The sequence below is a fragment of the Saccopteryx bilineata genome, chromosome 5 (assembly GCF_036850765.1).
Source record: "Saccopteryx bilineata isolate mSacBil1 chromosome 5, mSacBil1_pri_phased_curated, whole genome shotgun sequence".
In the NCBI taxonomy this organism is placed as follows: Eukaryota; Metazoa; Chordata; class Mammalia; order Chiroptera; family Emballonuridae; genus Saccopteryx; species Saccopteryx bilineata.
The window spans coordinates 171637600-171662542 of NC_089494.1; the positions used below are offsets into that span (position 1 = coordinate 171637600).

At 39.9% G+C, this 24943-nt stretch overlaps 1 protein-coding gene across 2 annotated transcripts; it reads left to right on the plus strand.

The window, feature by feature from the left end:
- The first annotated feature begins 2675 nt into the window (after positions 1–2675).
- Positions 2676–23857, plus strand: ETNPPL (ethanolamine-phosphate phospho-lyase). 2 transcript variants are annotated; one of them, XM_066278937.1, is made up of 13 exons: positions 2676–2847; positions 5823–5941; positions 6205–6364; positions 9588–9662; positions 13456–13546; positions 14602–14718; positions 16963–17045; positions 17638–17863; positions 18746–18900; positions 19528–19617; positions 19850–19980; positions 21638–21708; positions 23284–23857. In XM_066278937.1, the coding sequence occupies exons 1-13, from the start codon at positions 2792–2794 to the stop codon at positions 23410–23412; spliced, it is 1503 nt and encodes a 500-aa protein (XP_066135034.1). In that variant the 5' UTR covers positions 2676–2791; the 3' UTR covers positions 23413–23857. The 2 variants fall into 2 exon arrangements, with proteins under 2 accessions (XP_066135034.1, XP_066135036.1); XM_066278939.1 differs by lacking the exon at positions 2676–2847 and adding an exon at positions 3368–3500.
- Positions 23858–24943: the final 1086 nt, after the last annotated feature.

The following is a 24943-nucleotide window of genomic DNA, read 5'->3' on the forward strand; positions in this document are numbered from 1 at the left end:
GAGAGAGTGTGTGTGTGTGTGTGTGTGTGTGTGTGTTTTATTTTTAAAGAGTGTATTGATTTTACAGAGAAAGGAGGGTGGGGGAAGTGAGAAGTATCAACTCATAGTTGCTTCACTTTAGTTGCTCATTGATTAGTTGTCGTGTGTGCCTTGACCAGGCAAACCCAGGGCTTCCAACCAGCAACCTCAGCATTCTAGGTTGACACTTTATCCATTGCACCACCACAGGCCAGGCTGTGTGTGTGTTTTAAATACAAAGAAATTTGGCCACCAAAGGTCAAGAAGCCTAGATAGTTTCTGGAAGATCCAGATCTAGAACCCAAGACTCAGAGTCTAGCATTATATAAAGAACATATTATAAAGCATTGGGAATATCAAAGAACCATTGATGGTTTGTGAAGGGAGTGCGACTATTTGTGACTTCACCAGATCTAGGTGGCTTGAAAGCAGATGTACTATTGGCAACATCTTTTAGGCATGGAACTAGACCAAAAGTACATAATTGGGATTTCGCGCAATTTTTTAAGTGCTTTCCACCCTTCATTTGTAACATCTAGAATTTTTAACATGCTGCTCCTCATAGGACTCAATTTCTTAACCCAACCTGTCTTAAATAATGCAATTCTACTACTCCTGTGTGTGTTCATGTAAACTAACAACTTTATTCAAGAAAAAGTTCATTTGAGTGGATAAAAAGGTTGTGGTACATATATACAATAGAATATTACATGACCATAAGAAAGAATTAAATCATGGTGACAGTATGAGATGACCTGGAAGGTATACTATTAAGTAAAATGAATCAGTCAAAGAAACACAAATATCATATAATTTCATTTATATGTGGAACCTAAAGAACAAAATGAACAAACAAAATTGAAAAAAGATTCATAAACACAGAGAGCAAACCGGTGGTTGCCAGACGGGAGAGGAGAAATGGTGAAAGGTGACAGGATTAAGTACAAATTGATAGTTACAAAATAGTCACAGGGATTTAAAGCACAGTTTAGAAAATATAGTCAATAATATTGTAATAACTATGTATAGTCCCAAATGGGTACCGGAAATATCAGGAGAAAACTGTGTCAATATGATTGTCTAACCACTATGCTGTACACATGAAACTAATACAAAATAACAATGAATGTAAACTGTAATTGAAAAATATAAATAAATAAATACAGAGAAAGGTCTTTTGCAAACATTTATTAAGTGTCTTTCTTTTTCTTTTTTTTTTTTTATTAAGTGAGAGGTGGGCAGGCAGGGAAGCAGAGAGACAGACTCCCACACGCACCCTTACTGGTATCCACTGGGGCATGCCCCCTACAGGGCATGCTCTGCCCAGCTGGGGCTGCTGCTCCCTTGCTCAGCAACCCAGCCATTTCAGTGCCTGCGGCGAGGCCATGGAGCTATCCTCAGTGCCCTGGGCCAACTTGCTGGAGCCATTCAAGCCATGGCTGCTGGAGGAGAAGAGAGAAACGGAGAGGGAGAGGTGGAGAAGCAGATGGTCTCTTCCTCTGTGTTCCCTGGCCGGAATCGAACCCGCGAGACTTCTACACGCTGGCCAACCAGCTAGGGACTCAAGTATCTTGTTATAGGTAACAAATTAAACTTTCTCTGCTGACTTTCAAAACACAGAAAGAATGAAATGACCTAAATTTTATGGTTAAGTACTTGTGTGAGCTTGAATAAGACTTGATCTTTGCCTTACTGTTCTTATCTACAGAACAGAGGGGTTAAACCAGATTATCTCTAGTTCTTAAAATAATTTATCTTTTAAGCCTACATTTAATTTATTTTATTAAAATAACATAACTGAGGAATTATCACATAATTGTATTTTTTAAAACAATTTATGATTAAAGGTTATAGTTAATTAGAGTTCCCTTTGTCCACATAACTTCAAACTCGATCAGTGTGCAGATCATCCTAAAGGAAGTCAAAAAACCTAGAAATGAATTCCAACTTCACAACCAGGTAGATGCACAATCATGGAACAGGGAACAATCTCACTTTCCCCATCTATTAAATGGTATGGTAACTCATGCTCATCTCTCAGGGTTCTGGGACTGAACCAGATAGATCACGTGAATGTTTTGTAATCTGTACAGTAGTAGAGAAAGTAGAAGTGGTATGTATTGCATTGTTAAAGCAGATGTTTGAAACACTGTACGTTATCACTCCCAACAAATACCAGGCTGAGTCAGTCATTAATCCTGAGGGCATGTGCCTTGTTACTTTCCTTGAGTTGTGGTAGGTTTTGGTAATGGAATACTCTCGGTGTGAGAATGGAGACAACTGTTCAGTCAGTCTTGATATCTCCAGAGAGCGCCTATCTTTGAATGTTTACAAGAAAATAATGAGACAGAAAAAAAGAAACAAGAAAGAAAGTGGGAAGAAGGGAATTCACAGGCAGAGGAGGAAGAAAGGCCAAGGCAAAGTTAGGGAACTAACTTTGAGTCAGAAGAAGTAACAGGGATGGGGAGGGGACATGAGCATCGTCAGGCCAGGGACAGAGGCCAGTTAGACTGGAGGCAGAGGGTGGGTGGTGAATGAGTGGCTAGCACAGTGACTTGCCAAGCAGGCACCAGGCGGAGGAGGGTGGGGCTTGGGGAAGGGTAAAGTCAGGACAAGACTTAAAAGGAGATGACTAGGTAGTTGATGCCACCACTGACCTCCGAGGCTCAGGACAAGGGTACCCAGCGCGGTATAACGGGAGGAAAGGCCCGCCGCTGAAGCAGCCCGCAGACTCCCAGGAGGCAGACAGAAGCCTGTCCGGCTGCCTGCCACCATGTGCGAACTGTACTGCAAGCAGGACACTCTGTCGCTGAGGAGGAAGCACATCGGGTAAGGGCGCCCCAGGCCCAAGGAAAGGTGCAGAGAGGGGAAATGAGGGCAGGTGGCTGAGAGCTGAAGCCCGGCGGGGAGTGAGCCGGCGAGCCAGGACAGGCACCCGAAGGCTCCGCTAGGGCGGCTGCCAGAGGCGTGCGAGTGGCCTCTGCCTGGAGCACCTGCGCACGCGCGCCGCCCGCCCCCCCGCCCCCACACACACTTTCCTCTCACTGCGTCCCCGAGCGCCGCACACCTGCGCACGCGCCCCCCCCACACACACACACTTTCCTCTCACTGCGTCCCCGAGCGCCGCACACCTGCGCACGCGCCCCCCCCCCACACACACACTTACCTCTCACTGCGTCCCCGAGCGCCGCACACCTGCGCACGCGCCCCCCCCACACACACTTACCTCTCACTGCGTCCCCGAGCGCCGCACACCTGCGCACGGCCCCCCCCCACACACACACACTTACCTCTCACTGCGTCCCCGAGCGCCGCACACCTGCGCACGCGCGCCCTCAGCAGGGGCGCCCCCAGCCGGCTCCAGCGCTGCTCCGCTTCTACCGTCCGGCCAGGAGCCCGGCTGCGCGCTGCTGGAAGCACTGCCCGGCGAGGGTTAACTGCCGGAGAAGCACAGTCCGGGAATGGGCGCTGGGAGGAAGAAGGTACCTCTCCGCCACTCGCACCAACTCGAAAGGTTTTCAAAACTGTGAACTCAGAAATATTTTTGATGACGGTTATGAAAAGAAGCTAATTCTGACATCTTTTGTTTAAAATGAAGTTTTTCTTACTGCATGCTGGGTTCAGAGGTAAAGGTTTTACCCAGCCAGTAGAAAAACTTTGAAATCACCGTCTTAAGGGTAAATGCTACTTCCCCACCTTGGTGTCTGCCGGTGTGCCCTCGGCACAGCGTTTAAAGTGCGGTGTTCTCTCCAGTCTACATGTCTTTGCCCGAGCAGTGAACCACTGGCAGTATTCTGGTGAGCGAGCGGACCGAACACTGTCAAACCAGGGCTCGAATCCTACTAGGGTGTCATGTTACCTGTGTGACCTCTGTTAAGTTAATCTCCTCGTCTGTGAAAACAGGAATAACGTTCTGCTTCGCAGGAGTGATCAAATGAGATTAATAAGTGTGATCTGCCTTTTTTTTAAAGGTGTATGTAAAAATGAATGATGATTGCTGCCATTCACTACCCCTAATCCTTGTAATATCAGGGGTCTGCAGTATTTACATGTAATTAGCAAGGGCTGCAGCTGGCAGGCTTGAGAGAGGCCTGGGAGACACAAGAAAGAAAGGGTTAGGGCCCTCGTCTGAGAAGGGCTGGGCAGTTTGTCATACTGAGGCTCCTGATACCAACCCCGAAAAGTTTCTTAATGGTTTAGGAGGCCCGTTAGAGCACTCTCAGCCCCGCTGTACAGCAAAATAGACTCCTCATTACGCGATCAACCCCTTCCCTTTTTCTAATCATTACTCCTTTCTGTTAGTTTTCAATCCTATATATTATAGTTAGGTTCCAATGAAAACCTAATGATTTCTGACATGAGCAAAACAAATTCTGTGAAAGGTGGAGTGTAACTGTGGGCTAAACTAAAAGAGGAATCTCACCAGAAGTCTGAGGAGCAAGGTGGATCTTGTAGTTTTCAATCCACATTCATAACAAAGGTTTTTAACTCTTAGGTATGAACTAACAGCTGAGTATGAACCAATAAAATATTTACATTAAATATTAGTTTCACTTTAGTTGATGTTTAATCTTAGGTAGTTTTAAAATTTCAGATGATCTAATTCACAATAATCAAAATACTTTCTAAAAATATGAATTTAATATATAAGTATCCAATTATGCTTTAAACTACCTTTAATGTGTGTGGCATTTTTTGTGCATGCAAAATCACCAAAATAAAAATAATATATTCAGTTTTAGTTTCTAAATGTCCATACAGCCAAGATCAGAAACCTGATCTTGTTTCTATGTTGCTAAAATTTATATACCAAACATTCACCCAAATAACCAAAGTCAATATAGATGACTTTATTATGCCAGAAAGAGTTGATTAAAGGGTTAAAGTAATTGGATTTTATTATTCAAGAATGGAAGATTTAGCTGAATAGTTCAGTTGATTAGGGCATAATCCCAAAGCACCAAGGTAGCCAGGTTGATCCCCAGTCAGGGCACATACAGGAACAGATCGATGTTTCTCTCTCTCTCTTCCTCTCTCACTAAAATCAATAAATAAACATTAAAAAAAAAAAAGGAATTGAAGATCCATTGGCTACAGAACAACCACCACTCAAAGACATCAAAATGATCTCCAATAAAATCTCCTCATAGTATTTAACATGAAGTTTTTTTATATTTAGTGTTTAGTGCTATTTATTTCTTTATAAATTAGATTAGAAGGAGAAAAGAGAAAGCAAGCAAACACAGTCTTGGGCTACGGCATAGGAGAGTCCATTTCTAAATCCCAATTTTCTCACTACTAGCTGTGTAACTTTGAACAAGTTCCTTAGTTTATCTGTGCCCCAGTTCCCTCACCTATAAAAATGAGAATGATAATAATCCGAATTTCATATAATTGTTGGAAGAATTAAATCAGATAATATTTGTGATATCTGTCAGTTCCTGACACATAGTAAGCTTCAACCCCACCCCCACCCCCATAGAACAAAACTTCCCAAAGGAAATTAGTTATTGGTTTATGTAATTAGAGCTGTCAGAGTTGATCCATGTGCTTCTAAATAGTGTTGTCAAATCATGGCAAATTTAATATAACAAAAATAAATGTGAGCAGTGTCATGAATGGGGGATTAAGATAAAAGGTCGCAAGCTGATACGAAATTAAAAAAAAAAAAAAGTATGTCACCCAGGTTGTGTTTTCCCTTTCCTTTATGTAACTGTAATTTTCCACTTATCGTGACCTTCATTGCGAAGGAAAAACACTGAGCAGTCTTAGCAGAGCAGACTGTTTCCTTTCATTATTTCTAGGCCCTCGTGCAAAGTTTTCTTTGCTGCGGATCCCATCAAAATAGTGCGAGCCCAGCGGCAGTACATGTTTGACGAGAAAGGTGAACAGTACTTGGACTGCATCAACAACGTTGCCCATGGTAACTGTCCTGTCTTATTGTGCCTGCGGGATACCTTTATGGACTACGGCAGATTTGGCACCATTAATATTTGTCCCCAGAATTGCAGAGGCTGCAGTTCCTTTGCTGACGGGGCCAATAGTCCTAGCAGAGAAAAGTTGCTGCAAAATGTGGGACAGAAAAATGCTCAGCTTTTAGTTTGTTTTCTTGCTTCAGAATCTCCCTCGCTTGCCGGGCATTTAGTATTGTAACTTGTTTCTTTGGCTTTGTCTCTGAAATTGTAGTGGGACACTGTCACCCAGAAGTGGTCAAAGCTGCCCTGAAACAGATGGAAGTGCTAAATACAAATTCTCGATTCCTCCACGACAACATTGTGGAGTACGCCAAACGCCTGTCTGCAACCCTGCCGGAGAAACTCTCTGTTTGTTATTTTACAAATTCGGGGTATGTTTCTAGGTTTCCGATTCCCGGCGTTCTCTTTGTTTACTTTCTCGCACGTACCTTTTTGTTTTGATAGGTGGTGAAGCACAGATGTCTAAAAAGGTTTCCTGACATTCTTTTCATTTACTAAGTGACCATACACTGGGGACCTGACTCATCTGCTTGTAGACAGGACACTAGACAGCATGTCCCAAGGCTTTTGAGCACAGCCTATAAAAAGAGTCTGATGATTAGCATGTGCATGCCATTCAACTTTTTATTGCCATGGTTTTCTTGGTGAAAGATGGGGAAGGCATCCTCTTAAGTATCCTAAAAGGGTTGATACTTAAGGTCTTCCTTGCCAAAATATATTCAAGTCTGGTGTTCATGTGAAGAAACCTAGCTAGTCAAATTAGACCCACCTCTTTCTGCAATAGAGTAAGTAGCTAAAGAATCCACGAGCTTAGATACGTATTTCTTTCAAAGCATGAATGAGGAAATTTAGCAAAAAAAGAACTCTAGTAGACAAGAGATGTCTTTTGCAAGATCTTCATTGATTTTTCTTAGGAAATTGAACATAATTCCACAAGACAAACATGAAAAAGGGGGGAATAAATTGAAATGAATAAATACATACCAACTTTTAAATTCTACATATTCAAATTATTATATATTGATTCTATGGAATATTTTGCAGACATTAAAAAATGTTTTGAAAGTACATGCCTAATGACAGGTGAAAAGTTCACAATGCAATGTTATATTGGGAGGCAACCAGTATATTCAGCAAAAACTCATATTTTAAAAAGAATATATATGTATCATTATTAAAATACTCATGTATTAAAAATCATATATATGTTAAAATGAGCTATTAGAGGCCCTGGCTGGTTGGCTTAGTGGTAGAGCATTGGCCCAGCGGTGGAAGTCCCAGGTTCGATTCCCGGTTAAAGCACATAGGAGAGGCGCCCATCAGCTTCTTTCCCCTTCCTTCCTCTCCTTTCTCTTTATCTCTCTCTTCCCTTCCCGCAGCCAAGGCTCAATCAGAGCAAAGTTGGCCCAGGCGCTGAGGATGGCTCCATGGCCTCCACCTCAGGCACTAGAATGGCTCCAGTTACAATGGAGCAATGCACCAGATGGGCAGAGCATCGCCCCCTAGGGGGCATGCCCAGTGGATCCCAGTTGAGCGGGTGTGGGAATCTGTCTGTCTGCCTCCCTCTTCTCACTTCTGAAAAATTAAAAAAAAATTAGGTATTAGAAATTCTATAAAAATGGTTGATTATATGGCTATGTAATTCATTTTTCTTTTTTCAATTAGGTATTTTAAAAGCAAATTTTTAACCAGAAGATTATTCTTTTTTTCTTCATAAATGATTAAAATATTTTGTTATAAAGCATTCTGGCTTTTAATAAACTAAATATCATAATATTTTACTTTCTCTGCTAAATAATTTATACTGCCAGAGAGGGATTAGCTCCAAAGAACACTGTCTTCAAAGACTGTCTGTAAGGACTGGAGGCGGTAGAGCCTGGGATAGTACAAAGTAATCTTGAAGTTAAACAGGTTTCAGTCAGAAAGTGGACTGTACCTCTTATTAGCTGTGAGAACTTATTCTTTTTTTTTTTTTTTTTTTTTTACAGAGACAGAGAGAGAGAGTCAGAGAGAGGGATAGACAGGGACAGACAGATAGGAACGGAGAGATGAGAAGCATCAATCATTAGTTTTTCATTGCGCATTGCAACACCTTAGTTGTTCATTGATTGCCTTCTCATATGTGCCTTGACTGCGGGCCTTCAGCAGACTGAGTAACCCCCTGCTTGAGCCAGCGACCTTGGGCTCAAGCTGGTGAGCTTTTGCCCAAACCAGATGAGCCCTTGCTCAAGCTGGCAACCTCAGGGTCTCGAACCTGGGTCTTCCACATCCCAGTCCGACGCTCTATCCACTGTGCCACCGCCCGGTCAGGCAAGAGAACTTATTCTTGTCACCTACTCAGGAGCTGTTTTTTCATTCATAAAAAGGAGATGGCAATGCTTGTCTGTTAGAATAGTTGTAAGACTAAATGCCAGCAAAACACTCAGCACGATGTCTAGCAGTTAGAAAACATTCCATAAATTACTTTCTTCCCTGTGTCTGAGTAATATAGTTAGACTCTCTGAACCAGATAGAAAAATTATGACCTTCATGTTATAGATAGGAAATTAATTAAATAGTGAGCCACTACAACAGAGTTTAGAAGCCAAGTTAATGGGCCTTCATGCTCCCACTGCCCCCAGGGAGATCAGGCTTAAGGCAGGCTCCTTTGTGTCCTCAAAGTTAATCACCTACAGATGTGGCTGAACTCCACTAAAGCCTGAAACAGGCAGCATATCCTTCATTTGTCTTGTTTCTTCTGTGTGTCTCATTCTTGATTGAAGACCTCAGGGAACTTGTATTTGAAGGTTGAGGTGAGATTGTTGGGTGGGCAAGATTAAAGGCAAAGGAAAGTAGTTTAACTTACTTCTTAATACATTTTTAATACAATGCCCCCCACCCCTTGAAAATTGAAAATATTAAATGAAAAATTCCAGAAATAAACAAGTTATTAGTTGTAAGTTGTGGGTCATTCTGAATAGCGTGATGAAATCTCACTCTAATTGGTTGTGTCCCGCCTGGGACGTGAGTCATCCCTTTGTCCAGTGTATCCATAATGGACATGCTCCCCACCAGTTAGTCACTTAGTAGCCCCCTCAGTGATCAGATTGACTGTCTGATCACCCAGGATGCTACAGTGCTCATGTTCAAGTAACATTGACTTTACTGAACAATGGCCCCAAAGCTCAAAGAGTAGCAGTGCTGACAGTTCAGATACGCCAAAGAGGAGCTGAAAAGTGCTTCCTTTGAGTAAAAAGGTGAGTACAGTACAATGAGATATTTTAGAGAGGTGTCACAGTCACATAGCTATTGTTACAGTATATTGTTATAACTGATTTATTTATTAGTTATTACTGTTAATCTCTTGCTGTGTCTAACTTATAAATTAAACTATCTTAGGTATGTATGTATAGGAAAAAATTATATATATATATAATTATACATATGGGGTTCAGTACTATACAAGGTTTCACACATCCACTGGGGGTCTTGGAACATATGCCCCTCATATAAGGGGAGACTATTGTAATTGGAATCTTACAACTTTTTAATTAGAAATTTGAAATATTTTTAAGAGAGCTTATGTTACATTGTTCCCTCTATGTTGTCTTACAGATCTGAAGCCAATGACTTAGCCTTACGCCTGGCTCGGCAGTTCAGGGGCCACCAAGATGTGATCACTCTTGATCAGTAAGTCTTGGAAGCAAGATTTCTAAGCAGGAAGCTCCTTCAGAGACAAAACTGTATTAACCCTGTCCATATGACTACAATCAGCGCATGTAGAGGCGGGTGCATACACGGCACAGGGATTTTCACTCGTGCAGGATTAGTGTCAAGGCCAGTCTAGGCCTGCAGGATACTTGATTCCTTCCAAGTACCTGTCAACAAGGGGAGGCTCTTTTGGGTGCTGTGCTGTGGCCTTATGGGCTTTACATGAATCAAGGTTTACTTTGTACACATCAACTATTTTTTGAGCCATTACATGTATAACTCAATCTTTTTCAAAATTAAAAAAAATGATTTCTTAAAAATCCAAGCATTTACTTCACCTGTGATTATGCACTTTAATTAATTTAAAAATAAGCATTTAGAGCAAGTTTTAAAAGAAATAAGCCAAGTAAAAATGAATTTATGACTATTAATAGTCACTTAAATTTTACCTCTCAAATATAAACTTATTACATTTTAAATAAGGAATCTAACAACCTCAATCTTTACTAAGCAAATATTTTTTTTTAAATTCTTTTCTCTACCTCTCCACTCTACTAATCTCAGGCACAGAGGGCTGAACTGAGCCTGCACCTTATTCTTTGCCCTTTGTTAGGCTTCTCTCTCTTTATGTGTTGGTTGGTGCGTTAGTTTTCTATTGTTGCTGTAACAAATTATCACAAACTTAGTGGCTAGAACAACACAACTTTATTCTCTTACAGTTCTGTATGACAGAAGTCCAAAATGGTTCTCACTGGGCTAAAATCAAAGGATCAACAGGGCTGGTTTCCTCTGGAGCCTCTAGGGAGGCTCTGTTCCTTGCTTTGGTCAGATTTTAGAGGCCGCCTGCATTCCTTTGCTTATGGTTTCTTCCTTCATCTTCAGATCCAGCCATTCCATGATTCCAGGTTCTGTTTCCATCTTCATGTCACCTTGTATGTCTCTGATCACCATTGCCCTGGCTTTTTTTATTTATAAAGACTTCTGTTTACATTGGACTTGCCAGGATTATCTCTCCACCTCATGATCCTTGATACAATCACATCTACAAAGTCCTCTTTGCCATGGGACATATTCTTAGGTCCCAAGGTTCAGGACATGGGCATTGTGGGGGTAGGGTGCCTACCACAGTTAATTTTTGTATTCTTTTTTTATTCCCTTTATTCCCCACTTACAGACAGCTATTTTACTGTATTTAATGTATAGCTTTTATTCTTGTAAAATGTATATTATTTTATGTGCATCTGTTTTAATTTTACAAATATTATTATAGACCTCTTTCTGTTTGGCTTTTTTCCCCTCAGCACCGTTTCAGGATTCTTTGTTGATGGGCATACCTCTAGTCTTTTAATTCAGTGCTATCCGATAGAAATATAATTTAAGCCATGTAGGGAATTTACAGTTTTCTAGTAGCCATTATATCTGAAGTATCATTTCAAAATGTAATCATTATAAAAGGTATCAACCATTTGCTTTCTCTCTCTTTTGTCTTTAAAATCCAGCCCTTCAAAAAAAAAAAAAATCCAGCCCTTCACCCCCACCTGCCACAAACAACACTGCAATGAACAACCTTGCACATGAGCCCTTACAGACTTTTCCAAGAATGTCTTAGGAATAAACACCCAGAAACAGGACTGCTAGGCCATAGGGTTATTATAAACATTGCTAATTTGACTAAATACTGCCGGATCCGCCTCCAGAACGGTTGCAACACTACACAGTACAGGAAATTTTCTGTATTTCATATCCTCACCAAAACCTAACAGTATCCTGCTTTCTATTTTTTTCTAATTTCTGCCTAACAGGCATAAAATAATAACAATGTTGTTTTAATTTGCAATTTTCTATTTATGAGTTTCTCTCTTCATATGCTTATTATGTGTTTCTGATTTCTCTTCTAATAATTGCTGTTCATATTCTTGGCCCACTTTTAAAATTGAGATTGCATCCTTTTTTTGTTGGTTTGTGGTTGCATAACTAGTCTAGATCAGAGGATTTCATCCTTGATTGTGTTTTAGAATTACCTAGCAAATCTGTTTTGTTTTGTTTTGTTTTTTTAAGATTTTATTTATTCATTTTAGAGAGGAGAGAGAGAGAGAGAGAAGGTCGGGAAGAGCAGGAAGTATCAACTCCCATATGTGCCTTGACCAGGCAAGCTCAGGGTTTCGAACCAGTGACCTCAGTGTTCCAGGTTGACACTTTATCCACTGCGCCACCACAGGCCAGGTGGAATCTTTTTTTTAATACCAATGCCAGGCCCCATGCCAGACTAAAAGTGGATTCTAAGAAATAGTATATATTTTAGAATTTCTCAAGTGCTTAATATAGTTAGATATGCAGAATTAAGAACCACCATTTTGGGAGTTAATCTCTTTTAGTTTGAGACATTTCATATGTGTTTTTTCTACCTTTCATATATCTTTTTAACTGTGTCATTGGTATTCTTTAACAGAAGTCTTTAATTTTGATTAAATCAAAAGATAAATATTTTTATCTTACGGTTTATTTTCTAAGTTTTGCTAATATCTCTTTCCCAACCCCCAGATCAGAAAAATGTTCTTTATTTTCTTCCACTGCCTTCATAACTACTCCTCATATTGAATTCACCTGGAGTCCCCTGTGTTACCATTTATGTATGGATATATCTCTGAGGTCACCTTCTGTCCTAGTCATCTCTTTGTTGTTATTTCAGTGCCATAATAATTGTATTTTTAAGGCTCTACAGCATGACTTAATATATGGTAAAGACAGTGCTCCCTCTGCTTTATCTATGCACGGGCCTTTCATAATTGTTTTTCCAGGTCTCTCAATTATATCTCTGGGCAAGAAACAGAAAAGGCAATATAAGAGCCACCTGTATTTTAAGTGAAAGAAAAATTTTCATAGCCACTTGATCACCTCTCAGTCTTAGTTCCTAAAGAGATCTTCTGTGCCTTACCAACTTACTTTTGCCTGATATATTTATATATGCACCAGGACATCTTTTGGAAACCATCCCAAACAGAAACACAGCCCATTTATATATATTTTTAAGGTTTACTAGAATATAACTATCAAATGTATTTAAAGCCTGACCAGGTAGTGGTGTAGTAGATAGAGCATCAAGCTGGAATGCTGAAGACCCAAATTTAAAACCCTGAGGTAGCCAGCTTGAGTGTGGGTTCAGCAGCTTGAGCATAGGGTCGCTGGCTTGAATGTGGGTTGTGGGATCATAGACATAACCCTATGGTCTCTGGCTTGAGCCTAGAGGTCATTGACTTGAAGCTCTAGGTTGCTGGTTTGAGCAAGGAGTCACTGGCTTGCTGAAGCCCCCTGGTCAAGGTACATATGAGAAAGCAATCAATGAACAATTAAGGCACCGCAACTATGAGTTGATGCTTCTCATCTCTCTCTGTTACTGTCTGTCTGTCTCTCATTAAAAATATATATATATATATTTAGAGAACTTTTCTATGAAGCTGTAGAAAATAACATTTTTATATTTAGACAATCTAATTTAACAGCTATAATATGATTTAAGGAAATTAAGTTCTTTTCCAATCAAAAAGAATTTTTTATGAAGATACAGATTTGCCTTTCCTTTCGTTTTATTACATGGGTAAGGAGAACTGAACAAATTAAATGGCTAGTCCTGCCATGAAAAACTAGATCCCATACTGATAAACCTGGCACCAACACTGAGATGCTCCTTGGGTGATATGAAATAATATTGTTTATATGCTAGAAAAACATCCTTCTTTGAGCAATTTTCTTTACTGTACTTTTTCTTTTTCAGTGCTTACCATGGCCACCTATCATCTTTAATTGAGATCAGTCCATATAAATTTAGAAAGGGCAAAGATGTCAGGAAAGAATTTGTGCATGTGGTAAGTACATATTTTAGAATCCAAGAATGTTAGTACTGGAAGAATGCTGAGTGATAATCCAGTACAATCCTTTCATCGAAAGGAAACCATGATCCCAACCTGTGGTGGCACAGTGGATAGAGCACCCACCTGCAATGCTGAGTTACCAGTTCAAAACCCCAGGCTTGCCAAGTCAAGGCACAGATGAGAAACAACTACTATGAATTGATACATCCTGCTTCTCCCTCTGCCTTTCTCTCTATCTTCTCTCTAAAATTCAATAACTAAAACCAAAATAAAGAAAAAAAAAGAAATCATGAAAAAGAAACTAAAATCTAAGGCAATGTGTGAGACTCACTAAAGCCAAAGAGCTAGTTAATGACAGGATGTGGTTAAAATCCATTGATGAGTACCACAAGGAGCAAATTAGGATAGTGGAATGATAGCTGTTATTCACTGATAGCCAATAGCAGCTTGATATTCAGAGTTGAATTAAGTGTGAATGACTGTCTTAAAATTAAATTACTCTGGCTAAATTAGTATATAAATTGATAAAGTAAAATTAGAAACTAAAATAAATGAAGTTGTTGAAACAGTAAAACTCATTTGTCTTAATTAAGAATCAGTAGACTTTCTTAAGAGAACCATAGTACCTTCTTTCAAAATTGTAAGGTCTGGGATTAGCACTAAGGCACTTGAGTTTTCTGAATGATTACAATTTGCTAAATAATTGATAAATGTTAGTTTATTTTCAATCTAGAATTAATAATTTTCATTCATTGAAATTTTCAAATAATATAATCACATTGTTGATTTGAATTTGGTCCCTATGTGAATAGGGATGCAGTCTTGACTTAATAGCATCTAGGAGCTAATAATCTAAGCTTCCACTCACAATGAAAAGATTCCAGTACTGGCGGAATTCAGAAATGTTATAGAGAAAGAACAACGGAGCCTAGAGTCACCTAAAGCCACAAAGTCACCTTTCTAATATGTTTTTGTGGGAAAATGCCAAATTTTAAAGGGTCATTCGTCCAAAAGGCAAATCATAAAAAGCTATTATTCGATGTTCTCAGGCACCAACTCCAGATACTTACAGAGGAAAATACAGAGAAGATCATGCAGACCCAGCTAGCGCTTATGCAGATGAAGTAAAGAAAATTATTGTAGAAGCTCATAAGAATGGAAGGAAGGTATGTATTTACAGCTTTAGAAACATTTTAACATCTTTTATAAAAATGCATTTAAATCATTGGCAATACATTGCAGAGATGAAAAAGAATTAGATCCCAATTCCCTTTCTGTTCTTCTCTGGTTATTTTTTTTTTACTTGATTTTTATTTCAAAAAGTGCATTGCTATAGTCATGCCTCTAAAAACATCTATTTTATTTATTCTGGAAATGCAATTACTGTGCCTGTTCCAAAACTGGTAGCCTGTCTCTGACCATCCCAGTGGGAAGCAGGCTCTCGTGCAAAGGACAGGGTGGAGAGGGCACGGAGGTGATAGGACAGGGGCAGGTTATTGCAACGCAGAGCAGTACATGGGGCTAACGTGGTGCCGGGAAAGGAAGAGGCAGAGTGGCCCAGAAGCACCAGGACCAGTGCAGACTCCAGGACCAACAGGGAGCCTTTGTGCTTGCCTTGAACTGGCTCAACTTCCCTGAAGCCACAGAGCTTGAGTAAGTCACGACAGAAAAACGTTTCTCCAATTTGGGCCTGGCCTTCTAAGACAGAAACAGAATCTTCCAAAATAGGCAAAAGACTTCTTTTCTGAGTTTTCACCCTACTGTCTTCAGGTTAATGTTGAATTCTCAGCGCATTGGAGGGTTATTTACATAATACTGTAATGTAATTTGACACATGCTTTTCTTTCAACATGTTTAGGCATCGACGTGGCAATAAAATAAATTTTAATTGAGATAAAAATGAAGCCTTTGCCTTTCCCCATTCAAATATTTTTGTCTTAATGACTAGAGAGTCATTTGCATTTCTTTTTTTGTTTGTGTGCTTTTTTTTTGTTTTGTTTTGTTTTGCTTTTTTACAGAGACAAAGAGAGAGTCAGAGAGAGGGATAGATAGGGACAGACAGACAGGAACAGAGAGAGATGAGAAGCATCAATCATCAGTTTTTCGTTGTGACACCTTAATTGTTCATCGATTGCTGTTATATGTGCCTTGACCATGGACCTTCAGCAGACCGAGTAACCCCTTGCTCGAGCCAGCGACCTTGGGTCCAAACTGGTGAGCTTTGCTCAAAGCAGATGAACCCGCGCTCAAGCTGGCGACCTTGGGGTCTCGAACCTGGGTCCTCCGCATCCCAGTCTGATGTTCCATCCACTACGCCACCGCCTGGTCAGGCTCATTTGCATTTCTTAACTGTTTCTACTTTTCCCTTCTAACTCATTCAATTTTCATATCTTCTTATGTCATACCTATGCAGGTGGACCTAAGCTTCATACATTTTTCCTCTTCAAATGTAACCTTTACCTCTTTATTTGAACAGTGAGCACTGTTTCCAGGAAAAACATTTCACATCATCAAGGTCATATGGTCTTTTTTGCTGCTGAAAGGATTTGGATAATTTTTTGAGCACATCAGCATTCAATAGGTATTATATTGATGCTGTCACATTAACAATGCTGAAAGCAAAAAGCAAACACAAAATGGATGCTACAGAATATTAGATGTTTTTACGAAGTCATGGAGTAGTAGAGAAGAAGTATCTTGAGTCCAATGACCTCATTTTACATCTAACAACTGAAATATTTTAAAGTGAAAACTTAAGCCAAAGTAACACATGGAATAAACTAGCCTAGCACCTGAGTTTTCTTGACTTCCTATCTCAATATTTCTGTGCTTTCTATTCTTAGTTCAGTGTTAGTTATCTTCCACTTCTTTCTTAGCATCTAGAATAGTTCCTCTGTGGTTCTTATTGTGAATTGTCTAACTCTGTTAAGTCCGGTTCAGGACAAGAACTAGAAATACAGCACAGCAATGTGGGTGTGGCCCAGGTCACCTTCCTGTTTCATTCCTGCAATGCCCGGGCCCAGGCAGTCCTGTTCCACCAAGCTGAGGAATAGGCACAGCAGTAATGTGCTTAGAACCTGGGTCATATTTTAGAGATTCGTATCAAGACTGATAAAAAAAACTTTTACTCAATTCGTCCTAATAAAAATACTGCACTTAATTATGAAGAAATGGAAAGCTCCCCTCTCCTCATGGTAGTTTCATTGATAACCTAGAATTTAAAAAAACTAATGCTTCAGATCTCTTGCTTTTCCAACATAGACACCTTTTATTTTTAATTAAACAGTCTATTTGCCACTTGCCACAGGTCCATTCCAGCCATTTTTTAAAAACTGCTCTATAAGAAGTCCTCTTGTTTAGGTGGTATGAGGGGGACCTAATGGACTTTGACCCCATCTTCTCTTGTATAGATTGCTGCCTTTATTGCTGAATCCATGCAGAGTTGTGGCGGACAAATAATTCCTCCAGCAGGCTACTTCCAGAAAGTGGCAGAGTATGTACTTGATGTGAGCACCCTTGGTCAAACTGAGGGCACTGTGACAATTCTGTAGGGCCATACTGGTTGTTAAAATTTTTAATTACCTCTAAACTAGCTGGTAAATAGCCACTTCTGAGTGCCTGCCGCTTCAGGACTCCCAGAATTCTTCACCTTCCCAAGATCCGGCAAATAAAGAGCTTCCACCTGGTCCAGCACAGGGGGCCTCCAGGACTCCCCTGGCCTGGCCTCCTCTCTGGCTGGACAGTGCCTAAGCCTTACCAGTTAATAAAAATGTGAAGATTAACCCTGATAAATGTTACTTCTGGTTCACTTCTTTCTCTCCCCACTTAAAATGCCTCTGTAGAGCTTCCTTACAAATCCAAACAACAAAGAATAGATCTAATCTGGAAATTATGTGGTTATATTTCAAAGTCAATGACAACATAGATGTCATTGAGGATTTTGAGCACTGAAATATTTTTAACAAAGATTCCAGGCTTCGAGTTAACAACATTTTTTAAGATGTCCTCAAAAATCTTTATCTTTGTGGGTGGGTATGGGAACTCTCAGCAACCTGAATGCATTAAACTGTCTTTTTGCTTTTCAGATATGTACACGAAGCAGGGGGTGTGTTCATAGCTGATGAAGTTCAAGTAGGCTTTGGACGAGTTGGGAAACATTTCTGGAGCTTCCAAATGCATGGCGAAGACTTTGTCCCAGACATTGTCACAATGGGAAAACCAATGGGTAATGGCCACCCAGTGGCATGTGTAGTAACAACCAAAGAAATTGCAGAAGCCTTCAGCAGCTCTGGGATGGAGTACTTCAATACGGTATATCTTGGTCTCTGACTTTAATGCTAAGAGGGAAAAATAATGCCTGTTCTTGTACTTCTTGCCTATACAGTAAAGATTGAAACTCAGTTTTGCCAACTAACCACCCCAGAACCCTAGCCAAACTTTGATCTACCATGTTTCATTCTATCTGACACAATTCTCTTTGTATTTTGCCTTCTATATCTTTCCTTTTCTACAAATGTTCTCATTAATTATTTCACTGATAGATGGCTTCCCTGCTAAGCGATTATGATATCCCATTAACAGATATTATTTCTTTGTTATGTATCATATTTAAATTTCCAAAACACCTCTGTTTGAACAATTCAGTACTATAAGTGTTATATGGCTGTCATAGGTGATACTAAATTTTTATCTCTAGAAAATTTTATTTTCTTAGTTTTACCCCCAAAACTAATAAATAAGCTTTAAGCTCAGAAAAATTATTATAGTTTGTACAGTATGTATAATAGGATTTGTTATAGCTAAAAGGAAAATTTAAATCTAAAAATATAAACTATTTGTAGGAAATGTCATTGCTTAGCTGTTTTCATACAACTACTCAAGGGCAAAAATCCATATTCTCCCTCGCTGAAACACACTCTGAAATCTTTAATTCCCAACACGCTGTTTATTTTTTGTTCAGACTTGCCAATAAATTTCCTGATAGTCCTTCATACTACTTATGCAACATGGAGAATATAACTGGGAATGAATTTCCCTTTGATTCTGAATGAATAAAATCATGCTATATTCTAAATCTATAAAATTAATATCACAAGAGAAAATGTTATTGAAATTATATCTTTACTGGATTTCTCATAGATGAAGCAATAACACTAATTTAACTCTTACTTTTTTTTATCTTTTTTTCTGAAGTATGGAGGAAATCCAGTATCTTCTGCTGTCGCATTGGCTGTCCTGGATGTAATTGAAAGGGAAGACCTTCAAGGAAATGCCACAAGAGTAGGGAGTTATCTTACTGAGTTACTGAATAAACAGAAGGCTAAGCACACTTTGATAGGAGATATCAGGTGTGTTTATCATGATGTTGTTATGTAGTTATTCTTTTTCCCAAATGAAAATAGCTTATATTTTATCTTATAAGTTTAAAATAAATTACATAAAAATAAATCCAGACAACACTGAAAACATGAAAAATAAAACTCATTCTTCATCTAGAACCCAGAGTATCATCACTGATGCTAACTTTTGGGTGTATATCTTTTAAGATGTTTAAAGATAAAGCTGGGATAATGAGAGCACAAAAAAAAGTGAAAAGAAGGAACTTAAAGTAACTGTAAATTCTCTATTAAAATTATTTAAAATGATGTCCAGGAAAACTTGATATTTTGCATTTATCATCATTAATGTCCAGAGAAAGTAAGTAGTCTGAAGAGGTTGCTTTTAAGCCTTTTGCTTTCACAAATTGAGGGTAAAAGAAACTGGATAACAAAAACTAACTTGTTTCAAAAAAAAAAAAAAATAGAAAGAGCTGCAGACACTGGATTGGTTCTGGGGATTAGTTAGAATCAATTACTCTTAAAGGGAGCCACCTTCAGCATCTCATTCAACTGCAGTTTAGGAATCATCTTACTTTTTTGTGACAATGCCGTGTTTAGTAGAGTGTGTGTCAAGTTCTCTTTCTTCACTTCCCTCAGGGGTTTTGGCCTTTTTATCGGAATTGACCTAGTGAAGGACCATCAGGGAAGGACCCCCGCCACAGCTGAAGCTCAGCACGTTATCTACAAGTAAATGCACCCTCCCTCCCATCTGGTGACTGGGTTCTGGGGTGTCCACCCTCTTGAAATCCTCTTTTGCTTCCTCCCATCTCTCTAAATAAGGCAGGTTTAAGACACATGCAATTTATAAATGTGGGTTTCAGGTGTGTGGAATATGAAACTGCTCTATGTTCACATTATTCTTAAAGAATCGTACTTATCATTTGCATCTACTCTTGTGTATTTCCTGCATCCTAATTAGGATGAAAGAAAAGCGAGTGCTCCTCAGTGCTGATGGACCTCATAGAAACGTGCTTAAAATAAAACCACCTATGTGCTTCACTGAAGAAGATGCAAAGTTTTTGGTGGACCAACTCGATGAGATTCTAACAGGTCTGTCCACAGGTTTTTAAGATTACTCCATGCACCACAACCAGTGCTCTCCTCCCCTCACCCCAGCCTGCTCATACATGACTGTGCATCTCATCATTCATGACAACAGTGAAGGACGGCAGAAATGAATGCTAACTTCACAATTAGAAGTAGGAAAAGATAGCTGAAAAAATAATAACCACATCATGGACTCTTAGTTAAATCAAAATTTTTTGTTTGCACTCTCACAATTCCAAACCTAAGCTTTTACTGAAACAGCACACAGCTTTATTTTTATCATTTATTTTCAATTTTTAAAAACTGCATACCTCCATTGTACCATGCACCACAAATGCTTCAGTGTCTAATATTTCAACAGTGTTCTCTGAGAATATGGGAAACATTATTAATAAAAATTAGTCTACATATTAACAACTATTTGTAATATGCAGAATCATTTGATTGTGTGTATTTCACTTATTACAATTTAATTTTTGAGGACTTTTGTCATTCAGAATTATAGCCTGTCAACAGAATTTACCTTTTGTTTACCTCCTATACTATAGAATTAGGTTTATATTTGTCATGATCACAATTGATATTAGAAAATACACTAACAATATAAAACCATCTTGAAAAACAAAAAGTACTGTCAAGTGTTAGAATTTTTGTTGTTGCTTTAGTTCTATTTTCAAGATTCAACTTCTCTACACATTTCTCAGTCTTTTACGGTTAAGATGAAGCTGAGAAACCAGAGGCCAATGTAGCATACAAAATAGAGAATTAATGTTTGGCAACTTGAGAGTCAGCCCAAGTTTTTGTGATAAGTTATTTATTACCTTTGGCTCGAGAGTATGCTGACACTCAACCATGGCTAGTATTCCCAGTTATTCATCTTCTGGTCCCATGAAGAACCAGGCAGTGGTAAGAGTAGAGGTTGGAGCAAATCCATCATTATTGTTTAAAAGTCAACTCAGAGCTTAAGCATTATCAATGATGGGCTGAAGAATTTCTTTTGGCCTGACTGGGTGGTGGTGCAGTGGATAGAGTGTCGGACTGGAACACAGAGGACCCAGGTTTGAGGCCCCAAGGGCTCATCCAACTTGAGCACGGGCTCACCAGCTTGAGCATAGGGTTGCTGGCTTGAGCGTGGGATCATAGACATGACCCCATGGTCACTGGCTTGACCCCATGGTCGCTGGCTTGAACCCAAGGTCACTGGTTTGAAGCCCAAGGTCCCTTGTTTGAGCAAGAGGTCACTCGCTCTGCTGTAGCACCTTCCTCCCACTGGTCAAGGCACATATGTAAAAGCAATCAATGAACAACTAAGGAGCTGCAACAAAGAATTGATGCTTTTTATCTCTCTCCCTTCCTATCTGTCTGTCCCTATCTATCCTTCTCTCTGTCTTACTCTCTCTCTGTCACAAGAAAAAAGAAAAAAAAAGGAAAAAGAATTTCTTTTGAATAAAGTGACCAAGGCATAGCTAACACAAGGTCCAGTGCCACTTGTAAATGATAATGATGAAAAGCTACAATAAAAGCTTAAGAGTAGCAATTTGCCTAGTGACTTTTTTTAAACACATTTACTTCTCTATTCTTAAGGTATTCCTATATATATGAGAAGGGTTTTCTGAGATTTTTATGTTCTGTGTTCTCTGATATACTCTCCTTGATGTAGCTTTAGAAGAAGGCATTGGAGCCAAAACTGACAGTGTGATGATCTCTGAGAATACACCATGTAGAACAAAGGTAAGAGTCAACTCTTTTATTTTTAGGGGGAAAGTTGAAAACTTTAGGAACTTATAAAAAATAAATGCAAGTATAAAAAATTATATAGTGACTTTTAGGATAAAACCTGCTTTTGCTTGAGTTGGTTTATTGCTGCAATTCTGAGTGCACAATTCAGTTTCAAGGTGTGTGTCAGACCATTGAAAGGAATAAAGCCAAAGAACCATTCTGATAGGATCATTCCCATAGCAACAAGCAAAACCCCATCAGGCTCATAAAGAGGAGCCTCAGAATTTATAGAGAGATGATTACACATGTCCTAAATGCCTTCTTGTTTGCTCTGAAGACACCTGACACAGCCACAGAATCACTCACAAACACCACTCTTTAAAATCAACAGAAGCATCAGCAGTGTGGCTCTGAAATGCCAGTTGTATCTTGAAGCGAACTAAAGTGGAACTTCAAACGGCCTCCTGAGCCTGGGAACTGTCTAGCACCCGTGGCCTAGTTTCTGCATTTGGTGTACTTCCAGCAGGGGGCCTTTCCGTTCTCTCCCTGCGCTGCCCAGGGTGTGAGAAAGAGCTCCCTGGGTCGGGACACACAGTAAAGCAAAAAAACCTGGGAGGCTTAGTTGCATAATTTGTTTATGACTCCGGCGCATAAAGGAACAATCAGTGCCCTGAGTCTGCCTGCCTCGTTCAGTGCAGTCAGCAAAGTTCTCTTCCTCATTGAAAAACATTAGGCAGTTTGAATGAGAGCGAATGATTTGCTAACAGGACTGCTTCTGTCTCTTGACACAGCACAAAACAATTCTAGAAATCATTGATTATCTGCTCTTTGACATGACCTTATCTGTCTAGGACAGAGTGACAGGTGTAAGAACTGAGCAAGCATTAAAAAGGAGCTTCAGCCCTGGCCGGTTGGCTCAGTGGTAGAGCGTTGGCCTGGCATGCAGAAGTCCCAGGTTCAATTCCCGGCCAGGGCACACAGGAGAAGCACCTATCTGCTTCTCCACCCCTCCCCCTCTCCTTCCTCTCTGTCTCTCTCTTCCCCTCCCGCAGCTGAGGCTCCATTGGAGCAAAGATGGCCCGGGCGCTGGGGATTGCTCCTTGGCCTCTGCCCCAGGCGCTAGAGTGGCTCTGGTTGCCGCAGAGCAACACCCGGGAGGGGCAGAGCATCGCCCCCTGGTGGGCAGAGTGTCGCCCCTGGTGGGTGTGCCGGGTGGATCCCGGTCGGGCGCATGCGGGAGTCTGTCTGACTGTCTCTCCCCGTTTCCAGCTTCAGAAAAATACACAAAAAAAAAAAAGAAAAAAAAAAGGAGCTTCAACAGCAGGGTTTCACCACGAGAAATCCTACTTTGGAGTAAGCAAAGTTAACATGCATTTCTGAAATAGGGGCTTGGAGTCCCAGATTTTACGTTGGCATCGCATATCAAATGTCTATGGAAGATGCTTATCAGGGTTAGGGAGGAACAACCAGTATTGCGTTGGGTTATGTTCTCCTGTGCATTGTGCTTGTCGGCCTGTCGATGAGCCCTGGGGAGGCTGGGCAGGTTAGAGGTGGAGCCCCCACTGGAGTTTGACGCCTGTCTTGCAGATGCCTAAGGAAGCACATTTGGAATTGCTCGGTAAGGGTGCTCCGGACCAGAAAGAAAACCCCAGCCACAAGAGAAATGGGTTGTGCATGGATAAACATTCACTGCTCAGTAAGAGGCTCAAGACATGATAGACCAGTGTCTTAAACCAAGATAAATGTCCTGAGTTACAGAGAATGAACAGAAGCATCTTCTTTACAGCTGTCGCTACTCTCTGCTCTCTAAACGTAGAGTTTGCATTCCATGTAGATATGTCAGTAAAAAAGGTAAATGAGTAGTAAGAAACCAAGTGATGATCAAACCATGTCAAGCTTATTAGTTCAGCCTCTAGCTTGTTAATTCCTTACTTGAAATTTCAGAATGTACTTAATTTATTCTACTAAATTTAAGCTTTAAGTTGAATATTATGTTGGCAGTTTTACTTCTCAGGTTTTGATGTTTGAAATGAGAGAAATGTTTGAAATGCAATAGTTTCCTTAACTTTGGAGACTTAGTGCCTTAAAATATGAATTCTATATTGATTTATTTTGTATATATTTATGGACTACAATAAAATAAAAGATGATGTAAACCAAACATTTTTTACTAACAAAGTAAAATTGTCTTCTGCAGAGTATATTAAGGGTTGGGGTGGTAACATCAAAGTCCTTTGGGGGAAAAACTCACATACAGCAAATGTTAATAAGTGAATGAATAGTCCAATCCTCGGGCGGGGAACGAGGACTAGGTAGTCATGGTCCTGTGGGGACTTGGGGCCGGGGAGCAAGGAGTGCACCCAAAAACACTAAAGAGGAGCCAGGGCGGCAGCAGGAGCCAAAGCCCTGTGCTCACAGTCAGGACACTGAGCTTCGTCTGCTCAGGCGGTGTCACCTCGGCAAGTCACTTACCTGGCAGGTAAGAAATTAGCTTTGAACCAAACATCTTCCTATTCTTACCATTAGGTCTGTCATCCCCTCACCCACATACACATTTCTAACCAGACATGGGGCAGTCCAGAACCTCAAGAGGCTCTCTGTCACATACTGGCACCATGAGACGGCACTCGGAGGGCAATGTACTCAACTGGAAGAAATGTACATTTTAACATAGACTTCCCGTTTCTCGATCGCTTTCCTAATAGTTATTAAACTTCGTGGGTTTTCTTGCATAAATAAGAGGTAATAATTCTTTTATGGCAACTTCATGATAATGGAAAAAGATATGGGAGGAAAATTAATTGTAAAAAGCTTCCTTTCTGAGTTTGTCATAGATAAAAATGCTACAAAAATGCTATAAAAATGCAAGGTCTCATTATTAATACATTTTACTCCTAAAAATATAACTGATTCTGGAGCCTGGATGGATAATGCTGAGGTTGGTTCCCAAAGATGGCCAAGACCGAAGGGAATAGAGGTCTCTGTATTGTTTCTAGTGAAGAAGATAATGATGAGATAACTTCTGTGAGCACCTGTTGTGTCTCCTCTTACTGGGGCTGGTATAGACGTTCAAAGGAGGTGGGGGGAAACCATACCTGTATTTGTTTCCAAGTATAAAATGATAAAAAAAAAAAAAACAAAAAAACAAAAAAACTAAGACTTTATTCTTCAATACCCTCCACTCGTCTTCATTATCTAAAAATTAGGTTTTTGTTTTTGTTTTTGTTTGTATTTTTTACTGAAGCTG